The 13946-nt window shown below is 40.4% G+C and overlaps 1 protein-coding gene across 2 annotated transcripts in view; it reads left to right on the top strand.

The window, feature by feature from the left end:
- The window catches only part of LOC119182359 (BPTI/Kunitz domain-containing protein-like), a 39281-nt gene that overhangs the window by 21451 nt on the left and 3884 nt on the right, over window positions 1-13946 (top strand). For both annotated transcript variants that reach the window (XM_075865987.1, XM_075865986.1), the window contains one exon: window positions 901-1074. In XM_075865987.1, coding sequence (XP_075722102.1) covers window positions 901-1074 — 174 coding nt within the window. The remainder of the gene's footprint in view (window positions 1-900; window positions 1075-13946) is intronic.

Genomic DNA, 13946 nt, shown 5'->3' with positions numbered 1-13946 from the left:
CCCCTAGAGCACAATGACACTGCAGAGTGCGCTTCCTTCTGTTATTTCAATTTCAGCATAATTCGAACGCCACAGATTAAATCAAACACGTGTCTTTCAGGAAAGTAGAATGACGAAGGCGTGAAAATGGTAGGAGCTTCAGAAGAAATTGATTGGCGAGTGAGAGACGAACTGTTGGAGTGTTGAAGAAACCAGAGGCCTACGTATATACAGAGACGTTCACAGAAATGACTATTCTTATAGTGTGGTGATCGCAGTTTTGAAAGCCAACATGCATGTAATCTGACTTCTGCAATAGAGGAATTCAGTGGTCGGCCCTGAGTTGATAAGGAAGCTTTAAAATGGAGCATTCGTGTCACCGTGCATTTAGTGATTATTTAGCATAGTGTTCTCCCAGAGCAGTCGTTTACGTTCAGAAGTCAAGCCCGCAACATCACCGTATCACAAACGGTGCCTGCGGTTTGTCCAGGACGGTAAACGTTTGTGTAAGCACACAACAGTAAAAGCCACGATAGAGCGCAGAAGAAAATACTGTAGTATTGAGTCTAATCAGCACTGTACAAAAGATCAGTTGTCAACTGAAACATGTACAAGCATACCTACTCAAATTAATTGCTCTTAGAGTTGCTACCATGTGATACTGTCACAATTATGTTTCTCGCCGTTGTGTTTTTTTACGCAGGCATCAATTTGATCGTGCAGAGCAATTGAATATTCATTGAAGAAGATTTATTATGCTACAGAAATTTAGCCTGCGGGAATTACAGAAGATCAGTTTACCAGAAAAGAAACCCATCACCCGACTTTTGTTGGCTATTCTTAGGGAAGCCATGGGTCAAAATATTGACCTTTGCAGCTATGCGTTATCTTGTACTCATACTCGCCATTTTCTGTTTACAGCGCACGACCAATTTACCTGCTCCGATCCACCTGAAAAGGGACCATGCAACGAAACCATTACCCGTTTCTACTTCAATGTCCAAACCAAGACCTGCCAGGAATTCGTCTACGGTGGCTGCCAGGGCAACGTGAATAACTATGAGACTAACGAAGAGTGCAGAGTCAGCTGTGAATGTAAGTTTCGCACTCACTACCGAGGGCCCAAGCGCAACCAATTGCAACCAGGCTTTTATGCTTTGAGAAAGTGATTAGAAAGAATAATTTTATCCGCTTCCCGAATTAGCATGTACGGATAAATAGCTACCCATTTCACTTGTGAAGAAAAGGACAAGCCGTAGTCCGCATCGCTGTTGGCTTCTCATTTATTCGTTGTTCTACTCTGGTCTTATTCTAATGATGATAGCGTCATTTGTCTTCTGCACAATGCTCAACATCCTCCGCGCCCCATAAATGGCGAGTGATGACTGGGAAGACTAATAACCACAGCTTTTAGGTACACACTTTTAAATGCCAATGATATTTTAGCAAACTTCAGCAACAATGAGCATATCTATTCCTTTATCTATCTATCTATCTTTTTATTCATGTATCTATCTATTTATCTATCTATCTATATATCTATCTATCTATCTATCTAGCCGCCTACGACGTTTAGCTCTCCTGGCCGTTTTGATAATGGTATCGATACCAAATTTGATATGTCATAGCATGACTATATAACAAGCATGAGTGACTAGTCGCAACATGAAATACATGACATGTATGTCATGATTTACAAGTCATGGTCTTGCTGCTCTTGTGGTTGTTTCGCTCACTTGACCACTTGCAAAACTGGCAAAACATGAGTGCATGGCGAACACAAACGACAGACCATAACATGAAAATCATGACATGCGTGTCACGTAATAACATGACTACAAGCCACACTCATGATGCGCTCGCGCCCGTTTCGCTAGCTTCGCATATACCACATTTGTTATTATGGGACGTGAATGGATGACGAAGGTATGTGGCTGGTGCAAACATGGTAAGCATAAGACGCGTATCATGTAAAGACATGACTACATGGTACGCTCATGATGCACTCGTGGCCGTTTCGCCAGCTTCACATGTACCAGATTCGGTATAACGGGACGCGAACGGACGACATAGGTGAACGACAAGTCCAAACGGGATAACCATAACATGCGTGTCACGTAACATGACTACATGCCACACTCATGATGCACTCGCGGCCGTTTCGCTAGCTTCACATGTGCCGAATTCGGTATTACGTCACGTCAATTGATGACAAAAGTATGTAACTGGTTCAGACAAGATAAACCGTGAGATGCGTGTCATGTAAGAACATGACTGCATGCAATATTCAAGGCGCCAATACGATGCGACGTGACTTTTTTTTCCTTACTTCCGGTTAAACTTCACAAAGTGGTTGCTAAGATAAATATATATGACAGTACACAACAAACAATACAACAAATTGAAGAATACTGAGGCCGGCAAGCATTACTGTAACACATCAAGTCCTACAATTCCTTCATGGTCAGTAGGGCTTCACCCTTTCTACCCATAAAGGTACACATTTGTCTGTTCTTACTACCTCAAGGAATCATGAGATACTTTCTTTAAAATACTCTCTTGCTGGTCTCCTGTCAGGGTCACAGTGAAATCCAGCAATTCTGGAGCGCCATATACAAAGTAAAAATGTTTACACTCAGATGGGTGTAATTGAGCTTGTCCCATGGACGACACCCTAAGGGTGTTAATTCAGCACCTTCCAAAAAGGGTGCTTTTCTATGCACACTTAGAATAGGGTGTACATGTAAAAAACTGCAGGGTGTTACAAAAACACCCTTAAAGAAGGGTGCCTTCGATGTCCTTAACTTTTTTAGCACCCTCTGAGGAGGGTGCGAGAAGGCTGCACAAGGGTGTTGAGTGCTCATGGCAGGGGTGCCAGTATTCTTTTAGACTGCACTAATAGACATCAGCATGCACTGATTACACAATACTTGAAGAAAGTGGTCCTGATTATCAATGGTGCGCCACCTGTCAAGCTCCATTCATTGTGTGTGGGCAAAAATATAAACACGTACAATCGTGTATGAACTTCTGCTGGATCTATATATACTTCACAGTATATGCATAATGCGCGTTACAAAAAACTGAGCCTTGCTGCCCTTGCATGTTGCGTTTATTTATAGGCTAATAAAACTTATAAACTTTTCTTCTCCCACACAACTTTTTCACCAGATGTGTAACATGTTGACGTATACGTACACTACACACGCAACACCTCAAATGTTTGTTATATTTTTTCAGTTTCACTTCATTGACAATTCTTTGAAACATACAATTACACTGCTTTCAGTTTAGTATACTGCTTGAAGTACATAGAGACTACGAATGAAACACACGCTAATATATCTCTACAATTCTTTCAAGTATATGAAATCCCAGTGGTTTCCAGTTTAATACTCCTTCATGTACGCAATCGGTTAACAGGAATGAAATACAGGCAATTATATACTTATAATTCTTACAAATATATACAATCACCATGATTTCACTCTATACGCCTTCATGTACACAATCGTTCCCAAGAAGTGCTGCACACAAAAATATATACAGATAGTGTTTTCAAAGTATACACTCACAGTGGTTTAAGCTTTGTATTCCTGGATGTATAACAATTGGTTATGAGAAATTATGTACATGCAAACATATATGGGTTTTCGCACATATATCTTTAGCGAATACTTGAAAAATCATTACAATGATCTGAAACAGATTAAGCTAAAAACGAACACAAGGCTGAGTCAGGACACACAAAAACATAAGAGGTAATGCATAATTACAGCTAATGACACAAGTTGGTCATTTTTTTCCAAATGTCTCAGCCATTTTGACAACCATCTCAAATGTATTCGAAAAACTCGTGCTGTTTGAAAATAGTGATCTTCTGAAATATTTAGGAGAGCAAAAATGTTTGGTCACGTGGCTGCCTTCTGAACTTCCTGGAATGCTGTCTAGGTGTTGTATGTGAAAAATTTTATTTTAAAAGCAGCGATCCTTCTTCTATAAGAAACTTGTTCTAAGTGTTACGTAACAAGAGTTTAATTTGGGCGAGTTGGTTCATCGTGGTTGTGTGCTAGTCACAGCGCGACAACTTAAGGAAGAGACAGAAAGGACAGGAAAGAGCAACGACTGTCAACTGAATTTAATGAATGTCCTACGAGCGCTTTTATACGGAGTATAAGAACCGTGCTCATGTGCGACGGCACGTGTGACCACTACAAAATAATCTTAACTGAGAAAAGAATAATCCCTCTCGGAAAGGATAAGTAAACGTTTAAAGATGCACTGATCATTGGTTTACCTGATAAAAAATACAGCACACGTTAAATTGGCCGTAAGTAAACCTATTCTTGTGACGAATGGTGCAAGATTGACCATTTCTGTTGCTGTTTAGTGCACACACTTTTGAAAGCTTGCAAGGGGTGGAAAACAACACGTTAATATCATATCTGCTGGCTATTTTTTTAATTGCGAGACATGTGATGTGGTATAACATGCAAAGGTTTTGGTCATTGTTTTTTGTTGGTCCTGTCTTTTATAACTTTACTTTCTGCAGGAGAATTTCGCAAACGGGTGTGATGATTCTGTTAAGATATCCAGTATCTTTTAGTTTTTATCTCTAGTTTTTAAGCCTGACCTCACCCTTGTGCTAACATGACTTCTGAAGGTTGGCTTGAATACATCTGGTATCAATTTCTCTTTTTACTATTTTTGAATGCCCACTATCAAAAGGCAGAACATTCTAAGCACTCCTGGGCTGATAGCACCAGCCGATTCCCCAACAGCATCATCACACTCATTTGTGAAACCCTCCTGTACAAAGTAAAGTTAAAGGAAACAAGACATAAAGAAAAACAGAATGACCAATGACCTTTGCATGGTACACGGTACTAAGGTGTCTCACAATTTTAGGAAAAGATCCAGCAGATATGACATTGTTGTTTTCCACCCCTTGCTAGCTTTCAAAAATGCATGTACTTACAGAAACAGGAATAGTCAATATTGCACCATTCGTCACTAGAATAGGTTTACTGAATGCCAATCTAATGTGCATGAGATATCGCTAACATGTGGAAAAGCAAACATAGGACAAACTGGGCAATGCTTCAATGATCGAGCGAGCAGCATGCTTTAAATGTTAAGAAGGGCTATAGTAGTCTCATGGCCGGACACCGTAAAGAATGTAAATGCAGTCCTAGGTTTCATAAAACACGGTTTTTGAAAAAAAAGCAAGCAGAGAAATTGAGAGATTTTAGAACTTTTTATCAGGAAGGCCAAAGTTCAATGCATCAGTACACCTTTACTTTTTTTTCCGAAAAAGAGTATTCTTTTCTCGGTTAAAATTATTTTGTCATGGTCCCATATGTGTTGTTGCAGAAGAGCCCTGTTCTTGTGCTCAGTATAAAAACGCTCGTAGCACCTTCAATAAAATTCAGTTGACAGCGCTCTTTCCTGTCCTTTTTGCGATAATATTTTTATTATAGAAAGAATTTAATTTTGTTACACATTACGTACAGTGATGAGTTTTCATTGTATCACAACATGGAGCAAGTTGCATCTTGATGGACAAAAATCACAATTTAGTGAAAATCGTGATATTTTCTCGTATATTTTAACAGCTTGAGAGGTCTCAAGATATTTTTTCCTCAAAGTATACTTTCTGTGGAGTAAGTATTCACTGTTCAAATATTCATAAAAAGTGCAATATTGCAATATAAATGCAAGCATAACGCATTTTGGCTTTTTTCTTGGAAGCAAGTGTGGCAAAAACTTGCACTAATATTATTGAGCTTCAAATATCTTACAGGAGCACATCTACTTAACAGGTAGACTGAACTTGCCTTTGAAAATATAATCGGTAGTTTCAGAACGAAATTTTCCACAAACAGCACACAGACGGCATTGTGCTAGGAAGTTATAAGCCTGCCACATGAACAATCTTTCTTTTCTCGCTGAAATATTTTAGAAGTTCACTGTTTTCAATGCATAGGTCAGCACATTTTTTTCAAATACACTTCAGATGGTCGCCAATGTGACTGGGACATTTGGCATGGAATGGTCCAGCTATATTTGAGCAAAATAACTTACACAAATAACAATATTTGTTCATCTACCATGCCCACACTAGAAAAAAATGTTCAGGCATTGTGACAATGAAATTTTCAGCGTCGTACTGCCTGAACAACTTCTTTGATAAATCCCAAACTCACGCCGAGAAAAAGCTGCTCTATCACGGTGGTTGTTAAAGGCCTTGCGGCCGTAGACAATGTTGAAAATAAAAAAAAGTCAACTCATCAGTGCTGTCACTCCTTCTTCGTCATCACTGACACGGAAGATTTTTCGGTCATCCACGTGGAGGTTCAGGATCTAGGCTTGATCTAGGCTGGGGCCGGGGTATACTGCGCAGGACGTCAGCAGCACCCTCTCGTCTTGTAATAAGAGCAAACATAACTTCTCATGAAATGATGTTCGTGCTGTTGTGGCAGCGCCATATATGAAGAATATGTAGTGTGTATCCTATGAAATGGCGTGTATTTGACATTACACTGAACTCGAAGCATACAATCCATATATTCCAATAATTTCGTATGAAAAAGTTAAGATAGCTTTCCAACATACAGCCTATTCCTGAATTGAGGTGAAGTGTAAGCCTACAGCTCAAAAATGGCACTTACGAAAGCCTGAACTCACCTAAGAATCAAATTACTTATATGGTAGTGAGCCAGTGTGAAAAACAATTCCTAAAGTACAACGCTCAGAGCATACAGCATTAATCAAAACGCAGAAGAAACTTACCTCTTCATGTGCAAGCAGTGAATGCATCTCTGCTTTCTCTTTTACATGAGAACAAATGGTCTTGGGCGTGGCACTAGCGAAGAGGTCTGCAAAAAAAAGTAAAAGATTTACTGACTTTAATCACGCCTCTAACAATTTGAGGAATTGTGACAATTCAGCCATCAGTGCAATTCTGACTGCCTCTATAGGAGCATCAAAAATGAGCAATTTTCTCGTTCTTTCTACCCTGACAAGAAGCTCCATCGGTGGCATCTAATCCTAACTTGACGCTTTGCTTCCTATTTGCCTGCTTTCTAGACGTTTGGCTGCGAACATGTATTTTGTGCACCTAATCTAGCACAGAAAATTCGTCCTCTATAATTCAATCATCTTCATTCATTGTAATTTGATAAAAGATGTGATAGCTCGTCCAGTTTTTAAAGAGTTGCGGGCCTGAATTAGGCACTGCCTAGCACGTATGAAAGTATTTCTTAAAAAAAATCTTCAAAGCTTGCTTTCAAAAAAGCGTCTGGCACATTTCGACAACCAAGCGCATCCTCAGATGGCAATCTTGGGCACGCTCTTAGCGATTATTGACCACGGGATTTACAAACGTAACCCGTGCCTAAATACTCAGTTGAACACAATCAAGCAAATATGAGCACTCGAACGACACCAACGCGCGCGGACGCCGACTACGTTGCAGCAGCCATGGCTTATGCTACAGGTACCGCACATAGCTCCCACAGTCACGTATACTCTCTCGATTCTAGTATAACGCCGAACGTTATCGCAGATGAAAGCAAAGCACGAAAACAGCAAACAGAAACGAGGGAAAAGAAGGCACGGCGATGGCCACAACAACGCGCCTTTGGAAGTCTACTAGATCTTTCCCTGTTGCTGGTGACACGTGTCCTAAATATTTTAAAAGACCGACGCGCACGTGCTGGGTGCATCGCGGCATATCAGCACCTCAAACTATACCGTCTTTAAGAAAAAAAAAAGCCATTTCCTACGGTGCACCTCTGTAAATAAATTTTTTCTTTCTTTTTTTACGCGTACACATACAGAACCACGTTGCACATTTGAGAAATAATAGAAATGTTATTAAGATGTAGCCTAAAGGACATCTTGAAACAATATCAATCACTTTGAGCAGTGTAGAGACAATTTGCGATCAGCAACTAATCGCGCCCTTGTTAAGTGATCACATCACTCACCGTATGAGTGATGCAGGCACTTACACAACGTCGCGCATAGCAGTGTGAACTCGTTAAGTCACACGTTTAATCGGGCATCTGCAACAGGCCCGCAAACGCATGCTGTTGTAGATGGCTGGCAGCCAACTTCGGCAGAGCTGCTGCAGACGGCCAGCTAGCGCTGTGTGATTACTCCCCACGAAAACAGTACACTCACCGTTACCAGGCCCACGTTGTCCGTGTCCGCCTCTCCATGAATATTCCTTATTCTGAGTGTCACTGCGAACACGGTGTCATGCGTGACCACCGTTGAAGATGCACCTGTTGGCTAGAGCTCAGACAGCGACCAAGACCCTAGACCAACCCAACGCATTTGAAAGATAGATGAGGCAGAGAGCAACGTTGAGAGAGGAGGAGGAGGCACTGGCGGCGGCGCAGCAGCTGTCGACGCAGGTGTTCTGTGACGCAACTATTCGCTTATCTACACCGCCGTTGCGGGGGCAATGCTGGCCCGGGTAAGTGGGGTGAGCGGGAAAACCGCCAAGAGGGCGCTGAAAGGCAAACGCTATGGCGCATACGGCGGGCGGCGGTTCGACGCGGAAGGCAATCGAATTGCGCCTCAAGAATGACTCCTTCTAAATGGCGATGTTTCAGTCGCTGTGTCCTAATGAAACGGCCCCAAAAGACAAAATATTAGGAGTAGTAAGTGACATTCCTAGTTTTTAAAATAAAAATTCGAAGCAAAATTTTTCTTTGAATTCTAAAACGGTGACATGTGAGAAGAAAATGGTCGATATGTTCAGGTTTATTAAAGCTTGAGCACAGAGGGGATGGCACCAGAGCAGACCTGTTTAAGTAGAAATTAGAAGTTGCTACTTGGCAAAGTTGTTTTGTTATAGATATTCGCAATTTACGTGTGGGGCATCATTTAATATTCCGTGTGAAGTGCAGGTAGGAGAATTACGGACTCGGTATCGTAATTTTCGATGAGTCTTCAAGAAGGGAACGTTTTCTGTACCTTTTTGCTGTTACATAAGCTGTAAGAGGCATGATTGGCACAATCGGATGATCAACAGATGTTCGCGCTAGCGTGTCACCTATCTCATTTATAAATATACTGCGATGGCCTGGCACCCATATCATTAGCACTAGACGGGTGTTTGCAAGTATTAAGGATTTAAAAGTTTCTAGTACTGCTGATGCTGACGCTGACGATAAAAATTCACACATAGAATACAAATCAGTCACTATCACAGCTGTCGAATGAGTCGCAGGAAGCTTACGAAGAGCTAGTGTAACGGCCGTTAATTCCGTTTTAAATATTGGTGTATCATCTGGGAAGCGTAATGAAAATGACCAGATTATAGAGAAAGAACAAAAATAACCACACCTGCCTTCTCGCCCCTCATAGATGCCTCCGTTGCGATTACAATATTAGTACCTAATTGAGACAGGTGTTCTTCTAATAAGCCAATAAAATATTTAGAAGGCAAGTGTTTAGCATTCATTGAGAAGATATCGTCAAACTTTAATTGAACTTGGCCGATTGGTTTGTCAGATGGTGTAATCTCGAATATATTAGCATTCAAAGCATCCAGGAGTGTTTGAACAAATAGCACTTGGTGTTTATATACACGGGATCAATGCTCATTGAAAAAGATACCGGGCTCGGCAAAGAGTATTGCCCCGCCGCGGTGGTCTACTGGCTAAGGTACTCGGCTGCTGACCTGCAGGTCGCGGGATCAAATCCCCGCTGCGGCGGCTGCATTTCCGATGGAAGCGCAAATGTTGTGGGCCCTTAAGCTTCGATTTTGGTGCACGTTAAAGAACGCCAGGTGGTCGAAATTTCTGGAGGCTTCCATTATCATAATGTGGTTTTGGGACGTTAGACCCCACATATAAATCAATCAATCGGCAAAGAATAGAAACTGTCGCCTTCTTCAAGTAGATTCAGAAAATTTTAAATCAGTTTACACTGTTAAAATACGGAATCTACAAGCAAGAGTGGGTATCCAAGGTTCTTGATACAAAACATTGTTAGCTGTATATTTCGCCACACCTAAACAACTTCGAAGAGCTTCCCGCTCTAAGAGAATCAAGGGGTTTATTTTGTATGCTGGTCCACCAGAGAATAGTACACATCCGAATTCAAGAATCGGACGAATGTACATTCAATAAATCATGATCGGCGTATCTCTGCGAAGGCCGGAATGAAGGCGGCCAAGCCTACCTATCATTTCAACAATGCATGTAGCCTTAACTTTAATATGTTCAATGTGATTACGCTAGCTGAGTTTTCGATAGTACAACACACCCGAATATTTATTACAGTTAACTTGGTGAATTATTTTTTGATGGTACTGAAGAGAAATAGAAAGTGGTACGTCCAATGAAAAATCTATTATAGTACTTTTAGTTACGTTCACAATAATATAAATTTTCTAAAACCAGGTTTACAATATTGCCAAATAGAACCGTAAAATTGAATGTAGTAAATGAATGTCACAGTCAGATGCAAAAAACGCAACATTATCTACATATACTTATAGACCAGTGGTACCTTATCACTCAGTGGTATTGAACTTAAGAAAATGTTTAAGATCACTGGCGATAGAGCAGAGCCTTGAGGAACACTTCTCGTTTGGATATTCTTCGGTGTGGAAACACCTGGTTGGGAGCAATAAAATTTTCTCTCATTTAAAATTCGTACATTCAATTTGTTGTTTACTGCGGAAACGTTAGGGTTTTCAGGGCATCATTAAAATGGTATGTTAAATACTATCATATGCCTTGGCTAATCAAGAGTTAATTGGGCCGCATATTGTCGTCTGTGGCGAGCAAGCTTTATACAAGACTGTAAATCAAAGTGCGCCCACCATAGAGAGTAACCTGGTCTAAATACAATCTTGGACGCACTGAGTATTGAATTATTTTTATGAACTTCATAACTTTCATGTAAAGTAAACTTTCTATTAACTTAACTACATGTGATGCAAAAGCGATTAGCCTAATATTATTTATTTGCATTCCTAGCCTCTGTTTTTTAAGAAGCGGTATTATTTTTGCAAGTCGCCAGTCAGAAAGTATCCTGCTATTTTCATATGAATAATTGACAATGTTAAGGAGGTCTTTAGGAGAGATGCTGAATAGTATTTTTAACATTCCTGAAGTGACGCCATCTGGTCAAGGAACAATGTTTGGCAAAATACGTACGACGTGCGCAAAGTCCTCCCTACTTACTTCAAAAAATCATTTTCGAATGAAGGTTTTACAAACTTCCTTTGAATTTATGATGTAAACCTCTTCTCTGATCCTAATGCGATTTCAGTTAATACATCTTCCAACTCTTTTTAAGAAAAAATTAACTGAGTTAATATTTACGGATGCTGTATTAGCTTTACGATTACGGAGAAATCTGAATAAAGCTTTCTTGTTGCCATTCTTGGATAGATAGCTATACCGTTTTTTTTTCATAATTGTCTTTCAATAATGAAACTGTTCTCTTAAACGTAGCTTTAGCAAATAAATAATTTCTGCAATTAGTAGGACATTGGTTGGTACAGAGTTTTTTCCCTGCAGCTTTGTGGCGTCTATTATCTCTAGCACAATCCAGATTCCACTACGCAGATATGAATTTTCCTTTAGTTGAAGGTATAGCGAACTGTTATTTTTAATTGTACGCTTTAGATTAGTACAAAGGCTCACAGCTTTCATATTTGATTTCATTCTGGGCAAGGAAGACAATGTTGATTGTAAGTTCTTTTTAAATTTAGAGTAGTTTACAAAACTTTGCACCTGGTGATCTACCATCACTATAGAAATGCTGACTTCAAATGCCAGGGGGCAGTGATTACTACTTGTAGCGGTATCAAAAGCAGTCCAAGACGATGTTGTCAAATTTGAGGTAGCAAATGTCAAATCTAAGACGGACCTCGAACTACATCGTACGATCGTTGGAACTCTGGAATTCAAACAAATAAAGTTATTCTGATTAGTCCAGTCGCACAACCATTTTCCAGATGAATCAGTGCGAAATGGTCACGACAAGCGATGAGAATTGAAGTCTCCCGCAAAGAGTATACCGTTTCTGCAAAAACTCACAGTCATATCGAGGGCTCTTTCATTTTGTATTCCATCTGAAAAGTAGTTGTTGACTACAGATAGTGGCGCGTATCCGGGAAAGTGAATTTTCCGAACCAATACCTCAATGTCGTGTGATATTTTTTTGTAAACTAAGTGGGCTTTATGAGAAATTTTGGATGAAATGAAACAATTAATCCTCTACCCCGTGAGTCTCTGTCCAGTCGAAAGCACTGATATTTTATTTAGATATAAGTTTTGATCCGCAGACAGCCAAGTTTCTTGTAGCATTACGAAGTCTGCAGATTGTTGAGAAATTAGGCATAATAAAACGGCAGTTGCAGAGAGAATTGAACGGCAGTTTGATTAAAGTACACTAAGGCACCCTAAGATGATAAGCAAGCAAAAGCACTGATTGATCTAAAATACCGTCTTTTAAGTAGTCCGCATTAGTCCTACTTTCCTTCACACTCTTTTTTTGTTTTTGAAAGAAAAGTATTAAAATTGCTAGTAGGTGATCTGGTGCGTTTTAAAAGTCAAGCATCTATATCCACATTTCGACGACTTATTTATTCTGAATCATATATACTTTCCTGCTCAGTTGTGTTAGACAAAAAGGCCTTGCTTCATTATTAATAGAGGCATCTGTCTGATGTTTGGCAGGGTTATTGATTGAAGCACTAGGAGGTTGGATACGCTTAGTTATTCGTTCAGATACGCCCGACCACTGTGAATCCATGATATTATTTAGTGATTCGGACAGATTGAGTAAAAAATTTTCTAATAATTTTTACGGCCTTTTCTACAATAGCTGAGATGGACTGAGAAAGTGATGCATCCATAGCGAGAGGTGGACGAGCTGCTATGCCGGCATAACCCTGATTCCTGCTTTGAATTTCTGCCATTGCATCGAGAGCATCATCTCCTTTCATTGATTTCAATCGCCTGAAGTTCCTTTGATCTTGCAGGGCAGCTAGGATCGTCTGCAGCGTGCTTTGCCTTGCACAAACTGCACGTCTTATTGTCTGATTGGCACTCAGCAGTACTATGACCGGCCCAGTTTATGGCCCGGCATATGAGGCATCGAGTGTCTGATCGACAACCTTTAGTACTGTGTCCAAAGCTCCAGCATTAAGCAGAATGCAACGGTTGGGGAGCTAAAGATTCGACCCTATAGATAAGCGGACATGCCTTGATCTTCGGAGGGTGATTCGTTCTAGCGAATGTGGCGATTACAGCTTGAGGTTTGTTTTCCTGTTTAGTACAGTGGTAAACAGAAATAACACCTGCTGGAGAAAAGATGTCCAAGACTTCTACTGGGCTTGGATTTGCGTATACCCCCGAACCAATCCTATCCAGCAAGCTAGATGAGGTGGCATAAAAGAGCTCACCAGATGTGATGCAATAGTACTACACTCCAAAGGGTCTTGGATACAAACCTCGTCTGGTGAGCAGCATAGTATTATTCCCCGCGTCCAAACTGACGAACCTCTCTTATCAGTAGGGAGTGTGGAGTGATCGCACGAAGTTCCGTTTGAATTGTCTTGGGATTCTTCATACGGATGAACCCACCAGTTGTCGGCACCAAAGCGACAGAAACGCTACGTGTTCCATAGCGGAGAAACAACTCCAAGGGCAGATCTTGAGGGGGAACAGAGGCTGACCAGAAGGTAAGCCTCTGGTCAACATAGTTCTTGTATTCGTTTACCTTCACTTGTGGCTCATACTCACAGTAAGGTATTGGCCAATAATTGAGTGGTCCTATGAAATATATTTCATTTTAGGCTGAAGGAACTTATAAAATAAAAACTTTACAAAGTTAAGAACGAAATTTTGATGGCCATGAGCTGTACCTTCTATGAAGTTTTGGTATTAGTAATAAATATTAACCTACAATAAAACCTAACTTAACAAAAG

Source organism: Rhipicephalus microplus, chromosome 6 (assembly GCF_043290135.1).
Source record: "Rhipicephalus microplus isolate Deutch F79 chromosome 6, USDA_Rmic, whole genome shotgun sequence".
Taxonomy (NCBI): domain Eukaryota; kingdom Metazoa; phylum Arthropoda; class Arachnida; order Ixodida; family Ixodidae; genus Rhipicephalus; species Rhipicephalus microplus.
Note: the sequence above shows the minus strand (reverse complement) of the source record. Positions and strands in the feature narration are given on the sequence as shown.